Genomic DNA, 27,046 nt, shown 5'->3' on the forward strand with positions numbered 1-27,046 from the left:
GCAATTTGTTCATCAAGAAATTCACCAAGTGGCACAGTAGTATCAAGCATAGAAGTAGTCTCATCATAAGTATCATGCATAGCAGAAGTGGCATCATCAATAACATGCGACATATCAGAACGAATAGCAGAAGCAGGTTTAGGTGTCACAAGATTACTCAAAACAGAAGGTGAATCAAGTGCAGAGGTAGATGGCAGTTCCTTACCTCCCCTCGTAGTTGAGGGATAAATTGTTGTCTTAGCGTCTTTCAAGTTCTTCATAGTGACCAGCAGATATAAATCTCAAGTGACTCAAAGAATAGAGCTATGCTCCCCGGCAACGGCGCCAGAAAATAGTCTTGATAACCCACAAGTATAGGGGATCGCAACAGTTTTCGAGGGTAGAGTATTCAACCCAAATTTATTGATTCGACACAAGGGGAGCCAAAGAATATTCTCAATTATTAGCAGTTGAGTTGTCAATTCAACCACACCTGGATAACTTAATATCTGCAGCAAAGTATTTAGTAGCAAAGTAATATGATAGTAGTGGTAACGGTAACAAAAGTAACGGTAGCAAAAGTATATTTTTGGTGTTTTGTAGTGATTGTAACAGTAGCAACGGAAAAGTAAATAAGTGGAGAACAATATGTGAAAAGCTCGTAGGCATTGGATCGATGATGGAGAATTATGCCAGATGCGGTTCATCATGTAACAATCATAACATAGGGTGACACAGAACTAGCTCCAATTCATCAATGTAATGTAGGCATGTATTCCGAATATAGTCATACGTGCTTATGGAAAAGAACGTGCATGACATCTTTTGTCCTACCCTCCCGTGGCAGCGGGGTCCTAATGGAAACTAAGGGATATGAAGGCCTCCTTTTAATAGAGTACCGGACCAAAGCATTAGCACATAGTGAATACATGAACTCCTCAAACTATGGTCATCACCGGGAGTGGTCCCGATTATTGTCACTTCGGGGTTGCCGGATCATAACACATAGTAGGTGACTGTAGACTTGCAAGATAGGATCAAGAACTCACATATATTCATGAAAACATAATAGGTTCAGATCTGAAATCATGGCACTCGGGCCCTAGTGACAAGCATTAAGCATAGCAAAGTCATAGCAACATCAATCTCAGAACATAATGAATACTAGGGATCAAACCCTAACAAAACTAACTCGATTACATGATAGATCTCATCCAACCCATCACCGTCCAGCAAGCCTACGATGGAATTACTCACGCACGGCGGTGAGCATCATGAAATTGGTGATGGAGGATGGTTGATGATGACGACGACGATGAATCCCCCTCTCCGGAGCACCGAACGGACTCCAGATCAGCCCTCCCGAGAGGTTTTAGGGCTTGGCGGCGGCTCCGTATAGTAAAACGCGATGAATCCTTCTCTCTGATTTTTTTCTCCCCGAAAGCAAATATATAGAGTTGGAGTTGAGGTCGGAGGAGCTCCAGGGGGCCCACGAGGTAGGGGGCGCGCCCCCCACCCTCGTGGCTAGGGTGTGGGCCCCCTGGTCTTCATCTTTTGCAAGGATTTTTTATTATTTCCAAATAGACGTTCCGTGGATTTTCAGGTCATTCCGAGAACTTTTGTTTCTGCACATAAATAACACTATGGAAAGTCTGCTGAAAACAGTGTCAGTCCGGGTTAGTTCCATTCAAATCATGCAAGTTAGAGTCCAAAACAAGGGCAAAAGTGTTTGGAAAAGTAGATACGACGGAGACGTATCAGGGGACCTTTAGTCCCCACCCTGTTTGTGCTGGTTCCAGAACCAACACTATAGGGCCTTACGAACCGGTGCTATAGCCCGGTTCTGCACTAGTGTAACCATCTCTATATTCATCTGTCTATCTATCTATCTATCTATCTATCTATCGATCCATTCATCTATCCATTCATCTATCTATCCATCTATCTATGCAATGCAGGAGGGATCGGAGGGAGGGAGAGGGTCAGAGGGAGAGGGCTGGGAGGGAGAAGGGCGAGGGATGGAGGGAGGGAGCAGGGAGGGAGAAGGGTGAGGGATGGAGGGAGAGGCAGGGTCGGAGGGAGGAAGGGAGAGGGGAGGGATGGAAGGAGAAGGGAGGAAGGGAGACATACCGGGTGCGGCGGCGCGACGACGGGAACGGGCGGTGGAAGCGGGGGTTGGACGATGAGAGTGTGAGAGGGAGAGTGATTGGGCCGGCGGGGCAGAGAATAAGGTAGCATTAGCAGTAGCACTGTTTTCTTGAAAGCGCTACTGCTATGGTGCTTAGTAGTAGCGCTTGTCAGGAGCAGCGCTACTACTAAGTGGGGCCCATTAGCAGTAGTTGTGTTGTCAAAGCAAGCGCTACTGCTAAAATGTTAGCAGTAGCGCTGTATTTTGGGCCGCGCTGCTACTACAGGTAGCGTCCGTGGGCTCGTTTTCTCCCACTTATTAGTAGCGCTCTTTTCATTTCAAGCGCTACTGCTAAGGCATCACTTGTAGCGCTGCCTGAGACCAGCGCTACTACTAATTAGCAGCAGCGATTGTTATTTTCGAGCACTACTACTTATGTCCTATCTATAAGCATTTCTCTAGTAGTGAGAGCCGACGAGGGCTTGTAGTAGAGACTTCCGTCACCAGGAGAGGGCGAGGGAGCACCGTAAGGAGCATACGATGGAGTGGCATGATATGCATTCGCCGGCTATCGAGGAGTGAGCAACCCAGGGGCACCAGTATGCGGACGAAGGCCGGGTTGCCAAGCACCGGTGTAGGCAGGTGGAGCTCCAAGGGGGGACGGGGCAGACCAGGGCATAGGCCATGCCTGGACAAGCCCGGTTCAGGGATCATGCGGAGGACGCTAGGATGGAGCCACAGGCGGAGCACTCGGAGCCGGCTCAGGGTTTGAAGGCGGCGGTGTCGAAGGAGGCGCCGAGCGCGTCGAGGGCGGCCTGTAGATGGGGTTTTTGCCGCGGTAGTTGGGATTGGGGCGCCAGCCTGGAGGTGGCTGCACGGATGGCGTCGGGGGCGGTGTGGCGGCAGGAGCTGGCGGGGGAGGCGCTGATGGAGACGACGCAGGAGGACGAGCCGCAGCACGGAAGACCCGTGGGCGAGAGTCCTTGCGAGCTTGAGTGTCCTCCGCGAGCTGCAGCATGGAGCGGGCTTCGGCGAAGGTTGGAGGAGGCCGCATCATGGGGATGAAGGAGGCCTGCTTGCCGAAATCCTCGCTCAGCCTGACGACGATGATGTTGATGAGCTGTGTGTCGCTGATGGGATCACCGAGTTCGCGAAGCTCGTCGCCGATGGCCTTGTCACGCTGACAGAAAAGATTTACCGGGGCATCGCCTTGGGTCACGTTACGAAGCTCGGTGTGCAGAGCGTTTTTCCGAGCGTCGTTGTTGCTCTGAAAAAGCTGGCGAAGAGAGCCCCAGATGTTGGCGGCAGTGGCGCCGTCGTGATCAAGCATGTTGAAGATCTCGGTGGTGATGCGGGTGTAGAACTACTGAACAATCGCGAGATCGTCTTTCACCCATTGAGGATCATGAGGGCGAGGAGGACTATTGGTGGCGACGTGAGAGCGAAGGTTGCAGCGTCCCAGGTGTAGATCAAAGAGGTGGTGCCAATGATAATAGTTGTGGGCGGCGAGGTCGAGGACGATGGGGATGAAAGGGCTGACATCGGTGATGGTGTCGGCGAGCGACATGGGTGCAGCCAGAAGAGTAGTAGGAGGTGTTGGTGGTGCTAGGGAAAGAGTAGAGGAAGAAGAGGCCAATGCAGCGGCGGCTCTGGCGATGATAGCAGCCCGACGCTCGAAGTAGCCAGGCGGCGGCGACGGTGGTGGGGTGGGTGGAGCCATACCCTAAACCCTAGGATCGAAAAACTGATACCATGATAGATGAATAAAACTATTGCTTGTTTATGTTTAGCACAGGGTACATGGCTATATATATTGGTACAGACCGATTTAGACTAGATATTACAAACCGACTTGGACTAGGAAACTTGTGATCCAAGGGTATCTTGGATCTTTTTTTTTCAGCAGAAAACAATGTTGTGGTTCCTTCAGAAGACATGCTTCCAATGCATACCTCTCAGTTTAAATTATGTAAGGAGAAAATGGCACTAGAGAAGCGAAGCTAATTTTGTCATAAAATGATAATACTGCTTGCCTCCATTGCAAAGATTACCGAGTCGAGCAATCTATAACTAATATTAAAATGAGGAAGCTTTCATAGTTTTTTCCATAAGTCACCCCTTTGTATCCGTTGATTTTGTGTTAACATATGATCGATGGTTGAGATTTCTCTTCTACCTTTTTCTCTCCTACGTATTTTCATTAGAAAGGAAAGGTGAACGTCTCCTGATCTGTTCCTTTGGTCGAGCCTCCTAGCGATTGAAGCAATCGATCTCATTTTTTATTTTTTTTTGAGAAACAGCGATCGATCTCATCTGATTCGATGCGATCGATCAGAGTCCAAGCGCGATCTCATTTTATTTTATTTTTGTGATTGATCGCTGACCAGCAGAGTGAAGCCAATTTAGCCTGCGCGATCTCAGACAAGCCCAACAAGTGCTAGCCGAGCCAGCCTTGCGGGATTGCACCAAGACGTCGATCACCCCTGAAAAAAACAAGATGTCGATCGGATTGATCGGACAGTGTAGCGACTGGTAGCGCACGAGATCGTACGTACGCTTTTGCTATACGAGCGTGCCGTGAACAATTCCATCTGATGGATTGCTCAGATCAATTGCTAGCTCATGGAGAATTCGCCGGAAAAACAAAACGGAAACACCGCAACGCACGAAGACAATAGGAGCGTACACGCCGATCCAGTTGACAGCTTTGTCCGTCCACGCGCACGCGACGCATGGCACCAACGGAATGCAGCGGCGATGCCGGCGGCTAGCAGGAGGGGCGGCGACGGCCGCCGGCAAGAGCGACGAAGCGGACGGCGGTGGTCGATGTCCCAGGCCACAGGCAGCATGGCAGCATGCAATTCACACTAATTTTGAATACACAATGTTTCTTTTCTCTGGGGACACCACACGGGCATATAAGGCGGGAGGTCTTGACTCTTGAGACATTGAAGCGTCTTTTTTTTCCGTTGCAACGCACGGGCATGTTTGCTAGTAATATCTAAAGTGCGCCCTCACTTTCGATTTTTGTTTTCCTTTATCTCTTACATCGCTACTGATTTTTCAGGTGAAATTGTTAGAGGCGGCGATTGGAGATCCATAATTTTGAATGTGAACAACACCCAACTAGATTCAGAACTGTAGCATCATACATGCATTGCACATTGGCATGAACTTTCTAGGTTATCCTCAGGCATATAACTTTGAAGAAAGAGTGGTGGCATGGTCTCTGAAAAGAGAAAAGGAACAACAACAAAAGGCAGACGCGGTGGTGACACAATCCTACTTTGTGCAAGGATTTCTTCACGAAGAGGGGTTCAAGGAGATCTTCCCCTTTTCTACTATATCCATGAAACGGATTTCCTCGTGAGGTCGTCACAACACGCGGAGAGAATGCCCCATGGTTGTACGTAATCTCACCTTGATCAGGCCCTAGACTCTAGGTGCTACGAATGATCTCCTCTGGGTATGTTGCAATGTGTTGGCACATATGGGAAATCTAACTCTAGGAATCGTTTGAATTTTTGCACATTCAACTCCAGAAAAGAGATCCCAACGATGCATTTAGTTTTCTTTTTAATGAAGGCACGGTATCCATTTGTAGCACATTAAAGCATCTCCAATAGTTGATGTATTTTACATCATCAAAAAGTGGTTGGAGTGAAATATACATCACCAAAAACGTCCAACTCCAATAGATGATGTAGAATAGGGCAGCCGCATGACAGCCACTCCAACAGATGCTGTAAAAATAGGCCAGCCACACAACAACAGATGATGGCTACTGACGTAGAGAAATGAGTGGTGATTGTGTGTGTTCGGGGCCAAATTTAACAAGTCCGGTTGTAGATGCTCTGACAATATTAGCTCCCTCAACCACAATCCACCCCTCCTCACATCGGCAATGTTATGCGTCACTTCTAGCGACACGTACGCTTGCGTCGCCCACAACGCCTCGATCACAGCCTCCCGCTAATGGACCAGCTCAGGAGCGCGGGCTCTATTTTAACACCTTGTTTCTTTTACCTAAATCGGGTTCATAATTAAAAATATCACTAAATTCAAATAAATGTTTGAATATTCAAAAAAATCATAAACTCAACAAAGTCTACAAATTCAAAAAATGTTCGCAGATTTTTAAAAAAAGTTCACGAGTTGAAAAAATGTTCATGAATTCAAACGAGTTCATGAATTCAGTTTTTCGTCACGAATTCACAAAAAGTTCGTGAATTCAAAAATTATTCACGAATTTAATAAAAGTTCAGGAGTTCGAAATATGCTCACGAATTCAAGAAATTTTAAAAAATAATAAAATGTTCAGGAATTAATAAAATTTGCATGAATTTAAAAAATGTTAACAAGTTCAAAAAATGATCGCGAATCCAACAAATATTCATGAACTTCAAAAAGTAGCGAATTAAAAATTAATATAAAACTAGAAAAATAATTAAATAATAAGAGAAACAAATCTAGAGCAAACCATGATAGAAAAGCAGAATAAAAGGAAAAGAAGAAGGAAGAAACAAAACCACAAAACCATAAAACTGAACTAAAGATTTTTTTTTTTGAAAAATCGAAAGGAAAAAACCCGAATAAAACTAGGCAGCAAAACATATTAAAAAGATATTGTAAAGAAACCAAAACCCGAACCCTTGAAATAGAAGAAATCCACTCCCGAACAAGATTAGCATGAGTGCCTCGTAGCAAGCGCTACTGGGATGGCCTACTTCCAGCGCCCTATGGGCGACTCGCCCGTAGCCCTTGTTACAGGCGGAACATAGCATTGTGTCCTCACACTCGTCTTCCACGCGGAGCACCTATATGACGCATTATGCATCGGGTTGTCGGTCTCCCATACATGCCGGCCCACTAGCGAACCAGGATCGGGCACTTGTAGTGATTGATCGACCACTGTAGCAAACCACGTTATGTAGAACCTCGGTTTACTGTAACGAACGGTTCTTTTAGCAAATCGGTTATTGTAGCAAACATGTTTTAAGTGGACTTTTTTTTTAAAACATGAGCATTTTGGCAAATTTGACCTTCTTTTCAAATTTATGAATATTTTTCAAATTTATGATTTTTTAATATGCAAATATTATTTTTAAACTTGAACAATTTTTTAAGTTTGTGAAATTTAAAACAAAAATAAAAAAAGCCAAAAAAGGAAGCCAGAAAAATTCAGTAACAACAAAATCAGGTTGAGATACCTTTTGGAAGGTTCCCAAAACCAGAAAAAAAAACCCCACTACCAATGGGCCGGTCCACTTGATCGCTGGTGCGCTTGTCCCTGTGCGAATCAATGAGACTTTAATGCAATATAAGTTTCATAACGGAAATTCAATTATTATTTTTGCTAAACATGCTCCACTTTATTGATCATAAGAAACGGTCATAGAACTACATTGAATGTCCGGAGGCTGAAGAAGCCGAAGATGGCGTCCTTTAGGCAGATCAAGAGCAAATTTAGCCAAGCTCTCTTCTATCTATCCCCAACTCTAGAAGATGAAAGAACTCTGGATTGACCCAAAGCTCTCCTCTATCGAATGTGGATTTATAAAGCTCAGGCTTCTGGACACCTCCTATTCATACCCTATAATGTTGCTCTGAGATCTATGCTACACAACTAACTGGTTACATGAAAATTTCTCTTTTTTGTTTCTTCAAAACGAAACAATATATGAACTTCAAACTTTGAGGACAACAAAACATTCTTACTACAATGCAGGAAGAAACTTTCAGATTTTTGGTACGACATAGATATGCAAAATGAGATTTTTTGGATAAAAAATATTAGTCTTAGTATATATGTTTCACGAAAAAAATGTGAAAGTTTTTTTTCCAACATTCTAGTTAGAATGTTTTGTTGTTCTCCAAAGTTTGAAGTTCATTTGTTGTTTTATTTGGAAGAAACAAAAAAGAGAAAAGTGCTCACACGAATCTTGATGCAGAAATGAATGGCTGGATAAGGGGTTGTATGAAAGCCTATGCTTTGTCAAATGTTAACCCTCCTCTATCTATCCCCAACTGTCGATTGGGCCCATCTACCCCTAAGAATAATAAAGGGGATATTGCTTCTGGTCGTCCATCATAAAATTGCCTCCAAAGTTGCCTAAAATTACCCACTATGCCACCTATAACTGGAAAAAACGATTTGTTTTTTTTTCAATAACGCCGCCAGATTTTGTTCTTATAGCCGTATTACACTCACATGTCACGAGGAGGCAAGTAGCGCAGTGGATGCGGCCCCAGTCTTCCACGCGCGAGACCTGCGGTTCGGTTCTTGGCTCTCCTCTTTTTTCCTGCCCATCTGCCACGCCCCTGCTTTTTTATTTTTTGCTTTTTCCTTTATCATTTCTTTATTTGTTTTTTCTTCTTTAAATTAATTTTGGATTTCCAATTTTTTTAAACGTTGTGAGTTTTGAAAAAATATATCGAGAAATCGTAAAATGTTTGTGATTTCAAAAAAAGTACGCATATTATAAAACAATTCATGATTTAAAAAATAGAGAAATAAAAATGTTCATGATTTTGAAAAAAATGATCTTAGATCCGTAAATAACGGACAAAACAAACCGTCGCTTATGTACAGGTTTTATTTGGGGATCTATAGAGGTCATTTTATGATTTTATTTAGTCCCTCGTGCGTTGGGTAAGAAAAAGGCTTCCGTGTTCTGTGCAACACTAAGCCCCAAAAAATTGACACAACTTCCTATAGGTTCGTTTTTGTAGGCTGTATGAAAATCACTAAATGTTTATTTTGCCTCCATTCACAACTATATTTATTGTGGTGCCACCGTTTTTACTTGTTATGGAAAACACCGCTACGCTAGGTCAAGGCGAGACACATCATTCATCGGTCTAGCTCAGGCATGGTCCATCAATGCAGTTTCCTCAGCCAAAAAATATTTCGTTGTGGTGCCTTATGAAATCAAGTCGTTATGAGACCATCACATTTTCTGCTTTTAAAATGACCTTCTAAAAGTCCCTTATCTCATCATGACATTATTCAGACATAGTTTGTGAAATGACATTTTAAAAGTCCTTATCTCATCTTGGCATTTGATTCAGATTTTTTTATCTTTAGTAGTCTGATTGTTTTTTCTTCTGTTGCAACACATAGACATATTTGCTAGTCTACCCTATTTTTTTTATATATATTAATAATGAAGCACTGAGTGTTTCTGGTCGTCCGTCGTCGCACATTTTGCATAAAAGCCCCTCCGTTTCTGGGAAATCAACCCGCGATCCCGATTTAAGTGGGAACAGAAAACGTTTCGTTTTTTGCGGAAAACCCCCTAAGGTTTAGGTTAATCAACCCGGAGTCATATTTTAAGTGAGAATAAAGAAGGTTTGTCTTTTTGCCGAAAAGCCCCTGTGATTTTGGTTTTTTAACCTACCATCGTTCTAAAAAACGTTTTTTAATAGATTACATTTTTTTTCAAATATTCATATCTTTTAAACCGTAACTTCAATTTTAACATGTTATATATGAAAATTGATTAGAAAAATATGTATAATATGAATATTATGTTATTTTTATCCATTAACCATGTTTAAATGCTGTCTAGGGACAGATTCGAATGTTTAAAAAATATTCATATCTTTTAAACCCTAACTTCAATTTTAACATGTTATATATGAAAATCGATTAAAAAAAAAACTAGAATCTGAATATGATGTTGTTTCACATGTTAATAGTTTTTAAAATGCTATTTACAATGCAACGTTAATTTGTATTGTACGATCTATCTTTCTTTTGCACCGGTGCCGATTCAAATTGAAAATAAACACCTTAACAAAAACAAATTAGAGATGAAATAAACCATCTATAACCATGCATATCCGTCCGCGAGAGTGGAAAGAAGGATAAATGGTAAAACTGATAAGATGCCATGTTGAAATAAAGGACGTGCACATATTAGGGTCTTGAGTTCCGATTATTGTGTACGTGTAGTATTTTTTTTCCTGTTGCAACGCACGGACTCTTTTGCTAGTTTTAAATAAACTCTGGATTGTTCCTACTGGTACGTCTCCGCAGGTTGGGCCTGGCATGCATAGCCGACGTACTCCCACCAAATTCCATCATGTCGGTTGGGATTTGAGAAAACCTTACACCAGGCCGCCGCCTATTTATTCCAACGAGGAGACACGAGGCGCATCGGCGTCGCATCGATCGATCCATCCCATCATCGACCGATCTCGATCGGCCAGCCATGTCGAGCTCCGGCGGTTTCATGGCGTTCGAGATCAACTCGTCGCTGCACAACTACCTGGCCGTCGGCCAGGGCGCCGTCTACTCGGAGGTCGTCTCCGCCGGCGGCCACTGCTGGAGGCTGGCCTGCTACCCGCACGGCGACCCCAGCCACGTCCCCGCGCCCTTCCGCTTCATCTCCGTCTACCTCGAGCTCGTCGGCAAGCCGCCCAGCCACGCCGACGCCTACCCCTTCATGGTCACCTTCACCGCCTTCGCCGCGCACGGCGACGGCGCGCCGCCGTCCCACCACGCGGAGTGCGGGCACGTCTACACGCGGGGCAACCACGGCCTGAAGCGGCCGTGCGGGTTCCCGGAGTTCATCGGCGACTACACCGACATCCCCATCGAGCGTGGCCTGACGGTCATGTGGAGGGTGAGGGTCACCCGGGAGAAGCCCGGCGGCCCCGAGATCGGCCGCCAGCTCGGCCGGTTGCTGGACCCAGGGCTCGCCACCTGGACCGACGTCTCCTTCGTGGTCGCCGGCGAGACCTTCCGCGCCCACCGCGCCCTCCTCGCCGCCCGCTCCCCGGTCTTCGAGGCGCAGCTCTTCGGCGCCATGCTCGAGTCCTCCTCCGCCTCCATCACCCTGGAGGACATCGAGCCCGGCACCTTCGAAACCATGCTCCGGTTCATCTACACCGACGCGCTCCCCGACGACCCCCCGGACCTCGAGGCGCTCCGGCGCCTCCTCGTGGCGGCGGACAGGTTCGCGCTCGACGGCCTCAAGCGGGAGTGCGCCGAGAGACTACTCGGCAGCATGTCGACGGACACCGTCGTCGACATGCTGCGCTGGGCCTGCACGTACAACTGCGCCGAGCTCCGGGAAGAGTGCGTCGACTTCGTGGCGGCGCGCCGGAACTTCAACGAGGTGGTGCTCACCGTCGGCTTCATGGAGCTGGTGCTCGAGTCGCCGTCCATCCTCGACGACGTCAAGGAGAGCGCCGCGAGGCAGCAGCGCGCCAAGGAGTCTCTTGGCGATTCAGACCTACCTATTCGTAGGGGCATGGCATCGCCATATTATGGATATTATTATTACCAGCCTGCTGCTGCTTGATTTCGCAGGCTTGGATGGAAACCCTAGGAATTTTGAGAAATCTAGTAAAGAAAAATTATGCTTGAGTTTTTGAAAATTTTAATAAGGAGAAAGGCGCATAACCGTAGAATACTTCTTTTATTTATTTATTTTTGATGAGTTAAAACTGTAGAATACTTCTGTTTCTATACCCATTATGTGCCAGCATGTATTTTGACTGTCCAGATTAAATTTTCTATGTATAAATACGCTTTGCAAGCTCTTCCTCTGCTCTTCTCACCTAATTTTCACAAGTCTAATACGCAGCATAATCAAGACAAGCATAATATGCAGAGTAAAAAGAAAAGGACAGACCAGAAAAGATCAACTTTCGAGTTTACGAAAGTTTCAAGGAGGTCATGCTACTGTAGTTATGCTCTAGTTTCATGGAGCTTGGTGCCAGGATCTACGTCGATTCTCGCCGAGCCGAGGGAGGTTCCGGCGACACATACATAATTGTAAAATACTTCTGTTTCTTCATGGCCTGCCAATGCCATAGCCCCCATCGTGTCGGTATTCTGACTGTCTAGATTTAAATTCGCCGTCAATTCCCTCTGCAACCTCTCCCTCCTCAGTTGTCAACTAATTTCCACAAGCTACTGGTCTCCGCTATATATATGTGCAATAGACAAGTGCAACGTGCCAACAGGTTATCAAGTAAGTGATGCAAGGGCAAAAAAAATCAATGCAAAATAGTGGGAAGGTAGAAGAAAGACCAGTAGTATCAGGTTGTGGGTAATAAGTTGCAGAAGATTATTACTCTCTGCGCACCAAACTAAAGCTGGCACGACCATTGTCCATAGCGATCGATCCAAATTAGAGTACCTGATATGACTCTTGAATGTAATGTACACACGCACACACTAGAGCCCAGAATGCATCTTCCTTCGCAGCCATCAGACCTGAAAAAGGCTAAATTTAGTTCAGCTTTGTGGAACATGTTTTCTTACAAGCCAAAAACCAGAGCTAAGAACAAGAAGTGCAGGAAAAGACAGAGGCATGAATGGCAGGTGAACAACTTATACAAGTACACGTTTTTCCTTCTGGAATAATCTGCCCTAAAGAAAACGTGCAGCCTTTCAGTAACAGAATGGGCGAAAACGTGCAGCCTTCTGGAGTATCTAAGCTACTCTAGTAGCAGCAACAGAATGGGCAAAAAACGCCAGCTTAGTTCCTTTCGGTAACCAAGGGGGTCAAATGCTTAGCAAGGACGAAACGGACGCCACCGGTTTGCTTGGCGGTGTACCTGATGGCAGGCGAACATACATCATCCGGGCTTCTCCGGTTTCCTTTCCTTTGCCATTCAACTTGTTTCTTGTGCTTGCAACAATCCCAGAGCAGGAGCCAGATCTCCCGGCGCGGTTCATGGTCAAAGCCTCCACGCCACTTCAATTAACCCCTTCCCTAACAATGTGCTTTCAAAGAGATAAAGCAGGGATGTCTTTCAGGCTGCGGTAGCTCCGACATCGTCCAGCCATCCCACATCTGAGGAATATGTGGCAGCCATCCTCTGTTGAAGCAAACTGCGCACCCCATGTCCAGATCCACAACTCTCCTTACAAAAACTTGTCCTCGAAGCAGGCTGACAATAGAACTGTTCACCTTGTTCGGGATCTTTCATCCAGTTACCTGGGGCAGCCATGGATCCCTGAGAGTCCAGGGAGGACCCATCTTGCTACACGCCATATGAGGCCAGCAGTTGTTGACGTAAAGAGATCTCCAAGGTTTATCTCAGTTCTCATATCACAAGTGTGACCAAAAGTGGATACAGAGTGCACAACAATGGAAAACAAAACTGAGCTACAACACCCGCGCCTGAAACACATCTTGTTCTTACCACAGAAATTTGAACGTTCACGGAGATAAATATTGACAGGGTACCGACAAATGTATATATTCTTAATCCTTAACAAGGAACGGAAACTATGATTGCGAATAAATTGTTGGACTGGGAATTAATACCCATTGATCAGCATTACTGTAATATTTTTGTTTTCACTGAACTGAACATATGGTATTGTTAATCGAAAGTGTTCTTTTTCTTTTGGCTTGAAATGAGGATGTCATCAATCACAAATATCTTTCATGAGTTTTAGCAGGGGAATATTTTGACTCCTCGGTCTCAAAACTATGATATATATCATGGTATGGAATAGTAGAGTGGATAGTTACGGTAATCCACTTCTGAGCCCAGGCTCAGCTGCACCCGCGCTGACGAAAAATTCAAAACAAATACTAAAAAACTTCAAAAATTCCAAAAAAAAAAATTTGGGTGGTAGATAATTTGATGCGTGAGGTTCACTCCAATTTTCAAATCATTTGGACATCTGAGCAGCTCTCGGCAAAAAAGACAAATTCGGGGTCTGTAAAAATGTTAACTGTTCATGCACTGTTCTGACCCGATTTGTCTTTTTTGCACAGAGCAGCTCAGACGTCCAAATGATCTAAAAATTAGAGCGAACCTCACGCATCAAATTATCTACCTGGGCACCGAAACGCCACACTCGGATAGTTAGCCCTTTTGAAATCATTCAAGATTGAACACAATCACAACACATAATTGATCACTAAACACAGCAATTTGCTATTTATGTTAGGAAGGAGAATGGGCCAAAAATGGTGTCAGTGTCGTGGAAAGACTTGGTCTGCTCAAAGCCAAAAATTGGGCTGACCTTTCAAGCTTTGCAAAATTGATATACAACTAGTTTTGTGATGAGATACAGCAGCAGAAATAAATAAATAAATAAATAAATATAAACATATAGTTTTGTGATGAGATACTTACATATGCAAGCACTGAGTACCAGAAATGATTATACTAATTCCTGTCATCTCCATCGGTTTAGTTCTGATGATCAATGGCAGATGTAAATGATGAGACTAATTCATTATCGATCATGCTTCAGTCTCAAATAAGTTGCCTTTTCATGTTTGAAATTTTTCTGAGCGGAGTAAAATCAGCTACAGGATATATCTTACAATGATAAAGGGAAAGAAATCAAGAGGCATAGAAGATCACCCAATAGAAACATATTTCCTAAGCATATTTCCAATAGAAGAGCTGCAGAGTCAACTAACTAACATATGGTGGTAAGGAAAAAACAATAAAATGAAAACAGATTGGAATGAAAGAAAATTAGTGGAAAGCATATTTACTGGAAAACAATGCAAGGCAGTTATTTTCCTTTCTGGTTCTCTAGGTGCTGGTTTCAAAATAAAATGAGTCTACCCACACATCCAACGTCCATTATCCTAAAAAATGGTGCTCGGAAACACAAATATATGCATGGACTCTCATTTTCAGAGATTGTAGGCCATGCTTTCTTGTCTACTTAATGACAGCATTAACACCTCAGGGCTCAAGAATTAAATTGTCGGTTTCATTAGGCATTAGCAACGACCAAACCAGCAATTGGCATACATTCTACAGCACAAAATCTACATCTATTTAGGCGAAAGATATAATGTGATTACCAGCTTTGTAGGCATGGTGAGAACACTGTCATATCTTACACAGTAATCAATTTCTATAGACCGTCCTTGGTTCATGTAAATCTGAATCTAGTTGGAACTACCCCTCTGCAAGCGTCAGCATGGTCTCCAAGGTTTATCTCAGTTCTCATATCACAAGTGTGACCAAAAGTGGATACAGAGTGCACAACAATCGCAAAATAAAATTCAGCTACAATACCCACATCTGAAACACTTCTTGCTCTTACCACAGAACTTTGAATGTTCACGGAGATAAACATTGATGGGTACTGACAAATGTACATATTTTTAACCCCTACCAAGGCACGGAAACTATAATTGCAAAATGAATTGTTGGGCTGGGAATTAATACTCATCAATGAGCATTACTGTAACTTTTGTTTTAACTGAACATATGGTATTGTTCATCTTGCCAATCATCAGCTGTTCACATTTGAAGTTTTTATGCAAAAGTGTTCTTCTTTTTCTTTTGGACTGAAATGAGCGTATCATCGATCACAAATATCTTTCATAAGTTTTAGCAGGGGAATATTTTGACTCATCGATCTCAACAGAATGATATATATCATGGTATAGAATAGTAGAGTGGATAGTTAGCCCTCTTGAAACCATTGAACACGATCACAACACAGAATTGATCACTAAACACAATAATTTGCTACTTATGTCAGGATGGAGAATGGACCAGAGATGGTGTCAGTGTTGTGGAAAGACTTGCAGGTCTGCTCAGAGCCGAAAATTGGGCTGAGCTTTCAAGCTTTGCAAAATTGATATACATGTAGTTTCATGATAGATACAGCAGCAGAAATAAATAAATAAATGTAATTTTGTGATGAGATACTCAAATATGCAAGCACTGAATAGCAGAAATGATAAGACTAATTCATGTCATCTCCATTGATTTAGTTTTGATGATCAATGGCAGATGTAGATGATGTTTCATCATAGGTCATGCTTCAGTCCCAAATAGGTTACCTTTTCATGTTCGAAAATTTTCTCAGCGGAGTAAAATCAGCTACAGGATATAGGAACAAAGATAATCAATCTTAGAAGCATAAGGAGAAAGATATCAAAAGGCACCCAATAGAAACTTATTTTCTAAGCATGGCCTAGAAGTAAAAAACTGAACTGCAGATGATGGAAAACAAAAGGCAAATCAATGAAAATGGAAACATAAAATTTGGAGTGGAAGCAAATCATACCGATATATTTACTGGAAACGGATGTGGTACAGTTCTTTTGTTTTCTGGTTCATGCGTTCTGGTTTCAAAAGAAAATTGGTCTACCCACATATTCAGTTTCCATTATCCTAAATGGATGTCGGGAAGACAAATATATTCATGAGTCTCATTTCAGAGATTGTAGGAGATGCTTTCTTGTCTACCTAATGACAACATTAACACCTGAAGGCTCAGGAACTAAATTATCAGTTTCCTTAGGCATTGGCAACAACCAAACGAGCATGTGGCAGACATAATACAGCAGAAACCCAACATTTATTTAGGCAAAAAGCACTAATGTGAATTACCAGCTTCGCAGGCATGGTGAGAACCCAGTCCTTGGTTCATGTAAATCTGAATCTAGCCGGCACTACCCCTTCACAAGCTGTTGCATAGTCTTCAGAGAGGTGCGGCGCAACTTCCTTGTGAGGGCAAATGAACTTCTCCATGAATACCTTCTCTCTCACCTTGAAAGCGGTCTGGTAGTAGCCTGGGTTGCACTTGAGCAATCCATTTTCCATGAGGAACTTTACAACGTAGTACCGGGGTTTCATCCGGCCCTCCAGCTTGTAATTGATAATTACTGACCGTTCAGCAATGTAGGACGGTTCCAACCCCACCTCAGAGATGAGGAAATCAGACCTGCGCTGCAGTAATTCCTTTGACTTCCTCAGCACAGACGGAGCCTTACGCAGAGCAATGCTCACCTCAGCGTCTGACCACCTGAACGTCTTCTTCAAGTAGGCCACTTTGGCGGCGATCTTCTCCTCACCGAGGAATCCGACAGCATCCAACGCGTGCCTGAACATCCCCGAGCCACGAGGCACGCCAAGGCCTTCGGCGCATGCCACCATCGCCCCGATGCGCTCTGGCTTGCTGCTCAGGACTCCGCGCTTACTGAGGGACAGCTTGGTGATATCGCAATCATCTAGCCCGCACTGCCGTAGGAGCGCGACGTTGGGTTTGACCGTCCCCTCAATGTCAGCACCGGGGAGGTAGCCGAGCTTCAGCACCCGGAAGAGGTTCTCCGAGGAGCCGAACAGGGGCAGGTAGTACTGCAGCTTGGAAACAATGGACCTGGAACGGAAGTGGACGAAGGAGAGCAGGACGAGGCGCGCGATCTCGGAATGCGACAGGCCGAGGCCGGCGAGCTCAATTGCGATGGGCCCCAGGGTTTTCTCCACGCTGGCGCAGAGGAACAGCGGGTCCTTGGCGACGACGGAGGCGACGTCGGCGCCGGAGAGGCCGAGGCCGGCGAGGAAGGCGAGGACGGCGTCGGGCTTGGACGGGGACTTGAGGTGGGAGAGCTTGGCGGAGGCCTTGAGCGCCTGGGCTCGGGTGAGGCCGCAGGTGGAGACGAGGTAGTCGTCGGCGGCGAAGCTAGGGTTTGGGGAAACGGCGGGCGCGGCGGCCGCGGAGAGGGGGCGGTGGAGAGGGGGGCCCTGGGAGGTGGCGGGGGAAGAGAGGAGCCGCACGAGGATGCAGCCACGGAGGCGGAGCATGGCGGCGGCGGCGGCGGCGGAGAGATTGATTCCCTATGGAGGCGGGTGCGAATGGGATGGTGCTTCGGAGGCGGGGATGCGGCGCCCCGGCGAGACAGGTGAAGGCACGGAGGAAGAGAAGAGGAGGAGAGACCGGAGAGGATGGCGCTTCGCCGGCGGCGGCGGCGCCGGCGCCGCCGGAGAGATTTTCCGGTCCGCTGCGAGTGGAGAGGAAAAATGGGGAATGGCAGGTGCGATGCGAATTGAGGCTCCCCAAATTGCAATATCACTGAATCCCAGGGGTCTTTACGTCTTTCAAACATATAAAATACATTTTTTTTCAAAAAAAAACATACTACATAATACATTGAGCCTTATGAAGACTTTCATATACACATGGAAAATAGATATCCCCTCCGTTCAATAATGCAGTGCGTATAGATTTTTGAAAGTCAGACTTTGCAAATTATGATCAAATTTATAAATAAAACTACTTATACCTACATTATCAAACATATAAAATATGAACCTACGTCTTATCTTATGATGAATCTAATGATATATGTTTGACATTCTAGATGTAAATGTTTTTCTTCACAAACTTGGTCAAATTTTGTTAGGTTTGACTTTTCAAAAAATCTGTATGCAATGATTATGCAATCGGTATAATAGGAAAAATGGCTTTGAGGGGTAAGATTATATCACAAAATAAGTTATTATATGACTTGTACTTATCTTGTGATTTTCTTTCTGTAGGTATAGTACTTCCTCCGTTTTTATTTACTCTGCATATTAGAGTTGACTGAAGTCAAACTTCGTAAAGTTTGATCAAGTTTATAGAAAAGAATATAAATATTTACCCTAACAAACGAAAATCCGCATCTGAGCCCGGGCTCAGATGCTCCCGCTCAAAAAAAATTCAAAATAAATACTAGAAAAATTCAAACAAATCCAATTTTTTTGTATGGTAGATAATTTGATGCGTGAGGTCCGCTCCAAATTTCAACTCATTTGGATATCTGAGCAGCTCTCGGCAAAAAAGACAAATCGGATCAAAACAGTTCGTGAACAATAAACGTTTTTACAGACCCCGATTTTGTTTTTTTTGCAGAGAGCTGCTCAAATGTCCAAACGAGTTAAAATTTGCAGCGAACCTCACACATCAAATTATCTACCACACAAAAATGGATTTTTTTTATTTTTTCTAGTATTTATTTTGATTTTTTCGTCGGAGCGGGTGCAGTTGAGCCCGGGAGCCAAATTATGCGAAAGTATGTTCAATAATGAATGTAATGGTATTGATTTGTTATTGTACATGTTAATATTTTTGACTATAAACTTCGTCAAAATTTATAAAGCTTGACTTTGACCAAAACTAATATGCGGAATAAAAACGGAGGGAGTAAATGGCTATGGTTTTTTTGTAGGTAGTAAATGGTTACTTTTTTTCTGATTTTTTAAATGGTTATGCTTGCTAATCAATCCAATCCAAATTATATGTCGCTCAAACGGATGTATCTAATTAATATGGATCGGATGGAGCAGAAAAGTTCATACGGATATATATTTTCTCAAAACTTGAAAGTATGATTTCTACAAGTAAGAAAAAATCATATGTGAACTATGTTTGTTTTTAGCATTTTGTGTGCGTTCATGTTTTTTTTCTCTCTTCATTCTAGCCTCATTTCCCCCACCTCACTCTGTTCTCACATTGACATTGTTGCCTTTTTCAGCGGAGTTCTACTTATCTTTTCTAATTTTTGCAAGGTGAGAATTGAGAAGGTTATTATTCTTTAGTTTTATGTGTATAGCTATCCTAGAGTTGAGATCAACTGCATCGATTCCACGAATCCTCTATAACACTAAGCTCCGTAGTTTTAAAAAGCCCACACTCAATTAAGGTCTCCAACTAGAATTGGATCATCCGATTTTGATCAGATCAACAATTTCTCAAAGCTTCATAATCCAATTCTTTTATACTATATAATATGCTTCCTAATTTTTAAGGCCTCACAATTAATTAAGGTATTCAATATAGATTGATCATCCAATTTTGACTGGGTCAACAATTTCTCAACCTCTCCAATTGAATTCTTTTAATTCACTATGTTCCAAAATTTTGAATCTCTTTCATTCCATTGAGGTATTCAATTTTGATTTGGTTGACGATTTTGACTGGGCCAATGATTTTCAAATCAATCAGCTGCAACTGACCTATAAAAACATATCAATCCCATGCACCCTCCCACCACCTAGAAAAAAGAAGCGTCACCATGTGATATTGTAGTATCAATATAGTACATGCAACCACCGATGCAGAAATTTTCCCACATAAATATAGGTTGGTTAGCGGATGACACAGTCATCTCCCCACCCGCCTAACTTAATATTCCATCAGTTATAAAATATGAAGGGTATTAATTTTGTAGAAAGTCAAACTTCTTTAACTTTGACCAAGTTCAGAGCAAAAATATCAACATCCACAATATTAAACAAAAAAGTATGGAAATTTATTTCATGATGAATCTAAAAATACTGATTTAATCTTATGAATTTTGATATATTTATCTATAAATTTGATGAAACTTAAAAGGTTTAACTTTTCAAAAAAATACACATTATATTATGAAACAGAGTGATTAGTTTTTTAAGATACCCAACAACATGAACGGCACATCAAAGCGCGCACAACCCTTCTAGTTAGTAGTATATATCTAAGAAGAATTGGCATCCCATTGATGATCGATCAACCTTCGTAGTCCAGCTAGTGGTTGGTCGTCTAGAGATCTATATGGAGTCAGTTGAGATGCGATGGTCAGCCAAGTGGGTTGATCAATGCTCCTCTTAAAATTCGAAGCCTAAAGTAGATGTGCTACTCGAGAAATAAAAAGACCAACGTAGACCGTACCAACATCTAATATTTGACGTCACATTTGAATTTGATACTATTCACATCCATAATTGTCCCTTTGCTCATCGAATTATGCATCTTATATAAATGTTGTAAATGATCAATTTTTATAATAATTTTAGGGTTGTAGTTCGGTGCATTGGTAGCTCAGAGGAACCATAGCCGTCGCTTCCTCTCCAGAAAAGCTTAGGGTTCCTATGCCTCCCGCTGGCGCCGCTGCCGGTCCACCTCGTCTCCGGTGGCCCTAGGGCCATGGGGACACGGTGAATCTCATCCCTTTCCAGCGGGAGGGCTTCGTTTTTAGATGTTTCTTTGAATTTTGTTAGGGTTGTGTCCTGCTAAGGAGGGCAAGATAGCAACTGCTTCCTGAAGATTGAATAAGGTTCTCCCTGTCTAGCCCCCGTCTCGATGGCGCATCTAACATCGTTGGAGAGTGTGTGGAGGTGTGTCTCCGGTGGATCTCGCAGGATTCGGTAGGTGGTTTGTCTTTGGTGGATCTACTCGGACCCGGTTTTCGTTCGTCTACGTTTGTGTGTCGTTAGATTGGATCCTTCCGATCTATGGGTCTCTTCATCGGCGGGGGTTGCTATTCTAGTGCGGTGGTCCTACGAGGCCTTAGCACGACAAGTTCCCGACTGTCTACTACAATAAGTTCTGCCCAGCTCCGGCGAGGGAAGGGCGATGACGACGGCGCGTCTTCGGCTCGCTTTAATGCTTGTAGTCTTTGCTAGATGGTCTACGGATGGATGTGATTTTTATTAGTCCTATTGTTTATTGTATTGTCATGATTGAAAATAAAAAGATCGAAAGATTTCTCACAGAAAAGAAGCTTAGAAGAACCATTAAAAGGACAATCGTGTGGTCTCCCTAGATGGTCCTTGGAGGGAGCAATGTAATTTCACTTCCTTTTTATTGCATTCTCATGAATCTATGGGATACACAGATTTGGAATAGCCATGCGTTATATAGGTTTGGAAAAGATGAATGGGCAGGACAAAGCCCATCAAGGCCAGAGTTGGACATGGTATTTTTCTCTTCCCTGATCTTGTGTGGTTGTTACATTACAACGAGGACTAGATGCATTCATGAACCTGAGGAGACTAGATAGGGTGATTATATCGTGGCTATCATATTTACCTATTTTACAAAGAATGATCGGATATAATTTACTGGTACAATCCATTGTGTGCCTTTCACGCTTCCGTCAGTTTAATTTCCTCACACTAGTCTTGTGATCAGGTAGCTCGCAATCTGAATTTCTGTAATGAATATTTTTTTGGGTCCAACGAGTAAAACGTAGACTTGGTGACCCTCAAAAGGGATGATATTTTACATAATGAGTAAATCATGATGTCCTTAGATATTTCTTATGAGTATTTCTTCTTTTCTGCGGAAAAGTTTCTTGTCTTCTGAACTCTTGGATGTGGGCAGAACTACTTCCATGTATGTGGCGACATCTGATGAGCCGAGGCACCCGCAGCATGCCATTGTCAGTCAAGTTTGCCATTGTTTGATGGGAAGTTTTCAAGTGCTACATGTAGAAGGACGCTATAGTGGCTGCAATCTTGCTGCTAAGTGACACGTACTGTCACCCTGTTTCTAATGAAAAAACTGAAGAACAATGACTCATTTAAACATTGTTCAATTTTGTGGTTCATGAGCCTTTTCTTCAAAGTTTACTTAAAAGCTGGGTTATTAGGTAAAAAATGGTTCCTTTCCTTTTGTGCTTGCAATTTATTGTCCTGACAAAAACACTTTTATTGCAGTGCTAAAGAAAATGCGTCTACTACTTAACTGAACTAAATACTCTTGATAGCAAATGCCCTCTCTGGGCATATTTGTAGATTCAAGGTGAGGAGACATGCCAGCATACAGACCAGCCTTGAAAATAGTCAGATAAACATTGCAAGATGTTGGCAGAAATACATACATTGCACATGTATGATGTTCTAACAAGAGCGTAAAGTTGATTGATTCTTGATAGCATCACCTGAATATATCACTCACGGGTTCATGAATGTTCCCCGTTGCAATGCACGACCGTTCACCTAGTAAAGGCAATGGTTTGTTGGTAGTAGAGGCATCTCATGTTTCAAAGGGTTAGACCTTAGTCGTCGTGACCCGGCTCCATGGCTGGCTCAATCTCGCACCTCTGTTGGTGCCGAACCCTAGGCAAATTCCCCCAAATCTCTTGTTGTTTCTATTGATTGACCGAATGTGAGGAGCGATAGTAGATCAATAACTCTCGTATAACCGAGGGAAAAAGAAATGAAGAGAAGTTGGCGAAAGTATCAAGTGGTACATCTATTTTTTATAACATCACATGAAGCCGGCGAAAAGGAAAGCCGACCAACGAAGAAACCGCATAGGGGACCTATCATGAGTGAACATTCACTAGTAAAAAGAGACACATCCGTGACATTTTGGGCCAAACGAATTTTTTTTCTGTCATACATATGACACTTCTATGACGATAATTGTGACAAAACCCGGTATCATCATAGATGTGGTGGGCTCCTACTTCTATGACAAAAAATCATGACAGAAAATGGGCTTTTCGTCCTGAGCGGTCCGGAGACGCAGCTGCATGACATTCTTTGGGCCGTCCATGACGGAAAAAACCGTGGTAGAAGCGAGGGCGAGGAAAATTTCGGGGAGTTCCCGGTTACGGTGGGAGGTCGGGGGCCGAGCGATGCGCGTTTCTCTCGTACACGTACGCGCGTGTGTGCGAGGCGTTGGCTCTAACTGAACCCGAGCTAGGCGTTGGGCTCTAACTGAACCCGAGCGATTGCACTGCAGGCTACGCGTTACTGAACCCGAGCGATCGATCGATGGCTGTTAACTGAAGCCGATTGAGCGATTCCTTCGCTACTGCTGCTAACTGAAGCCGATCGATGCTGCCTCTGGGATGAACAGTGAGCGTTGCGCGGGGGGGGGGGGGGGGGTTGGATGAACAGTGAGCGGTGGCGTTGCCTCTGGATGAACAGGACCCCTGGTGTGGTGAAGGGCTGGATGAACAGTAGACGGTGGAGGGGTGCCCGTGGAGGGGTGGTTGAACAGGACCCCGTGGTGTGGAGGGCTGGATGAACAGTAGACGGTGGAGGGGTGCCCGTGGAGGGGTGGTTGAACAGTAGCCGGTGGAGTAGCGCGCAGTGGAGGCTGGATGAACAGGAGCCCGTGGAGGCTGGAGGAGGTCGACGGTAGCCCGTGGAGGCTGGAGGAGGTCGACGGTGGAGATGAACAGTATCCCGTGGAGTCCCGTTTTGCGGTACGCCACACCCCTCCCGATGAACAGGACCCCCGTTTCGACCGTAGGAGGTCCGTTTCATCCGTTTTTGCGGTACGCCACACCCTTCCCGATCAACAGGACCCCCATTTCGACCGTAGGAGGTCCGTTTCGTCCGTTTTGCGGTACGCCACACCCCTCCCGATCAACAGGACCCCTGTTTCGACCGTAGGAGGTCCGTTTCGTCCGTTTTGCGGTACGCCACACCCCTCCCGATCAACAGGACCCCGTTTCGACCGTAGGAGGTCCGTTTCGTCCGTTTTGTGGTACGCCAGACCCCTCCCGATGAACAGGATCCCGTTTCAAACGTGGCCGGTCGAACACAAGGCCATTTCCTCCGTTCTGCGGTACGCCAGGCCTCGTTTCCATCGCCTGTCCGTCCAAGCCCTCCCGATGAACACGACCACGCATTCCGTTCCGACCCAGCCGGTTGGCTCCCACGCGTTCCGTTGCCTCCCGATGAACACGACGCATTCCGTTGCCTCCCCATGAACACGACGCATTCTGTTGCCTCCCCATGAACACGACGACGACGCTGTTTCTCCGTTCCGACCCAGCCATGTACACGAGCCCTGGCCGTACGTATGCGCGAGTAGGCGTTCGAGACCCCGCCCGTATGTACACATACGTGGCCGTATTTTCTTTCTTGCACCCTGGCCGCTGTACGTACGTGTACATGCTACGTGCACGCCTCTACTACGACACGTACGCGCCTCTACTACGACACGTGCGCGCCTCTACATCTACCAGTATATATGTACGTACACGTTCGCGACCAGAATGACAACGCTACGTACGCTTCGACCAGGTGGGTCCCAACTGTCAGGCACTTCCTTGCCTGCGAAGATGTAGCTGGTGGGTCCCAGCAGTCAGGGGGGCGAATCGTTTATTTTTGCCCGGACGCACTTTCTTGCGTGCGAAAATGTAGCTGGTGGGTCCCAGCAGTCAGGGGCAAACATTTTTTTTCACGAAATACGGTGGCCCGTCCGGTGGGTCCCCGCTGTCAGGTGGAGGAATAATTATTTTGCATGTAATAAGGAGGCACTTCCTTGCTGCGGCCGTGGACCCAGCTGTCAGCCTCTCCACGTACAGTCCACGTCCGATGAAAGCCGCTCCTTGACCACGTTGACCACGCCGCGCCGAGAGCACCAGGGCGGTGGACGACGGCGAGGCCTAGAAAGGGGACGACGCGGAGCCGGAGAAGACGCGGCAGTGGATGCCCACGCGTAGAGGAGTACGAGGGTTCACTGGTTCGCTGCGGTGTGAGGCTGCCGTCGCCGCAGAATAACTGAGGGTATGGGTGTGTAGAGGGATGGCCTGGCCAGCGGTGGGAGTAGTAGGGGGCGGTGAGGCCTCCGCCGCATCGCAGCCGGCCACGGGAGGCAGAAGCACGAGGCACGACCGGCGCTGGTTTGGGCGGCTGGAGCAAGAAGACCAGAGGTTGAAGAAGCACTATGGCCGTTGGATGGACATCGTACGGTCACTAGAGGTAGAATCGTGCATATTGACTAAGTTGACAAAGCCCTCCGTCCCCGTCAACTTAGTAGGCCCACAAGTCAGCCTGCCACTATACTGGGTCCCAGCTAACAGGGGAAGTATTCATTTTTTTTGTGCGTAATAAGGAGGCACTTCCTTGCGTGCGAAGATATAGCTGGTGGGTCCGAGCTGTCAGCCTCTCCACGTACAGTCCACGTCCGATGGAAGTCGTTCCTTGACCACGTTGACCACGCCGCGCCGAGAGCACCAGGGCGGTGGACGACGGTGAGGCCTAGGAAGGGGACGACGCGGAGCCGGGGAAGACGCGGCAGTGGATGCACACGCGGAGAGGAGTACGAGGGTTCACTAGTTCGGCTGCGCTGCCGTCCCTGCAGAATAACAGGGGGTGTGGGTGAGTGGAGGGATGGCCTGGGCAGCGTTGGGAGTAGTAGGGGGCGGTGAGGCCTCCGCGGCAGCACAGCCGGCCACGGGAGGCAGGAGCAGGCGGCACGACCGGCGCTGGTTTGGGCGGCTGGAGCAAGAAGACCAGAGGTTGAAGAAGCACGATGGCCGTTGGATGAACATCGTACGGTCACTGCAGCTAGAATCGTTTATATTGACTAAGTTGACAAAGCCCTTGGTATGTCAACTTAGTAGGCCCACAGGTCAGCTTCCGAAATGGTGCGCCCCAGATGTCAGGGGGAGGAATCATTTTTTGGGCGGGTGAAGCTAGAATATCCGAGATTGAAGAAGAAGCACGGCATCCGTTGGATGGACATCCAACGGCCACTGCTGCTCGAACCGTGTGTTGACTATAAGTTGACAAAGCCTTGCATACGCGTCAACTCTGTTTTTTTAGGGGACGCGTCAACTTAGTAAGGCCAGAAGTGTGTGGCAGAGAACTTATAGCCCATTTGAGATTTGTAAGAATGTGTAGCCCATTTTTGAATTCTAATGGAATTTACTACAGCCCATTTACAGTTTGTTAAAAGTACAACCCATTTCAACCAACCGTTCAAAACAGAATTCAATAAAATTTCCCACATTTTGATTGGATCCGAAATATTTTTATCCCGAAATTTCTAGTCAGATTAAATACAATTTCAATATAAATTTATATTACGTAAAAATCCAACGAAACATTGCGCTCGCAACAATTAATGAAATTAAAATTTTCAGTATCCAAAAATAATATTTTATAAAGTAATCACGTGTTTGGTGCATTTTTATAGTTACTGCCCAGTTTTTATAATTACATCCCATTTATTATTTCTTAAAGCCCATTTTCTTGTTAAGCCTAATGCATCCCTCCTAGGAAAGATTTGCAGCCCAGCGGGGCGGAGAATAACAACTTGACCTTGCCTGGGTATTCCTAAAAAAAGTATAGCTGGGCTAGCCATTTTTAGCTTGAAAAAAAATTAATATCTGGGCTGGATATCTGGCCTGGGCTAGACGGGCCACAGCCCGCCCAGTTAATACCTGCAGCGATGTTTTCGTTGTTGTTAAGAGGAGAAAAATTAATATCTGGGCTAAACATCGAAAAACTCTGCACTGCTCACACCTCAAAAACACAAATACTGCTCGAGCTGCTTGGTCCCAGCTGTCGGCTGCTTCTTGTGCAATTCTCTCGTTTATTGACTACTGCATAGGTTGACAATGGTGTGGGACCGTGATGTCAGGAAACCAGGAGGAGCAAAATAAATTATAGTTATATATATATATAATATATATATATATATATATA

General features: G+C 45.0%; 1 protein-coding gene and 1 non-coding gene across 3 annotated transcripts; one reads left to right on the forward strand and one right to left on the reverse strand.

Annotated features, from left to right (window-relative positions):
- The first annotated feature begins 10,323 nt into the window (after positions 1 to 10,323).
- LOC109761382 (BTB/POZ and MATH domain-containing protein 1-like) lies at positions 10,324 to 11,418 on the forward strand. Its single transcript, XM_020320199.1, has one exon. The coding sequence runs from the start codon at positions 10,324 to 10,326 to the stop codon at positions 11,416 to 11,418; it is 1,095 nt and encodes a 364-aa protein (XP_020175788.1).
- Positions 11,419 to 12,118: 700 nt separating this feature from the next.
- On the reverse strand, positions 12,119 to 17,909 carry LOC109761393 (uncharacterized). 2 transcript variants are annotated; one of them, XR_005759035.3, is made up of 2 exons: positions 16,457 to 17,909; positions 12,119 to 12,338 (listed from the first exon to the last, which is right to left on the reverse strand). It is a non-coding gene; the product is annotated as an uncharacterized protein (transcript). The 2 variants fall into 2 exon arrangements; XR_012186962.1 differs by having other exon boundaries at positions 12,119 to 12,348; positions 16,457 to 17,898.
- Between the last annotated feature and the right edge of the window lie 9,137 nt (positions 17,910 to 27,046).

This window comes from Aegilops tauschii, chromosome 6, assembly GCF_002575655.3.
Source record: "Aegilops tauschii subsp. strangulata cultivar AL8/78 chromosome 6, Aet v6.0, whole genome shotgun sequence".
Taxonomy (NCBI): domain Eukaryota; kingdom Viridiplantae; phylum Streptophyta; class Magnoliopsida; order Poales; family Poaceae; genus Aegilops; species Aegilops tauschii.

Coding starts and splice junctions, on each gene's coding strand:
- LOC109761382 (XM_020320199.1), top strand. CDS start 10,324: ATGTCGAGCTCCGGCGGTTTCATGGCGTTCGAGATCAACTCGTCGCTG.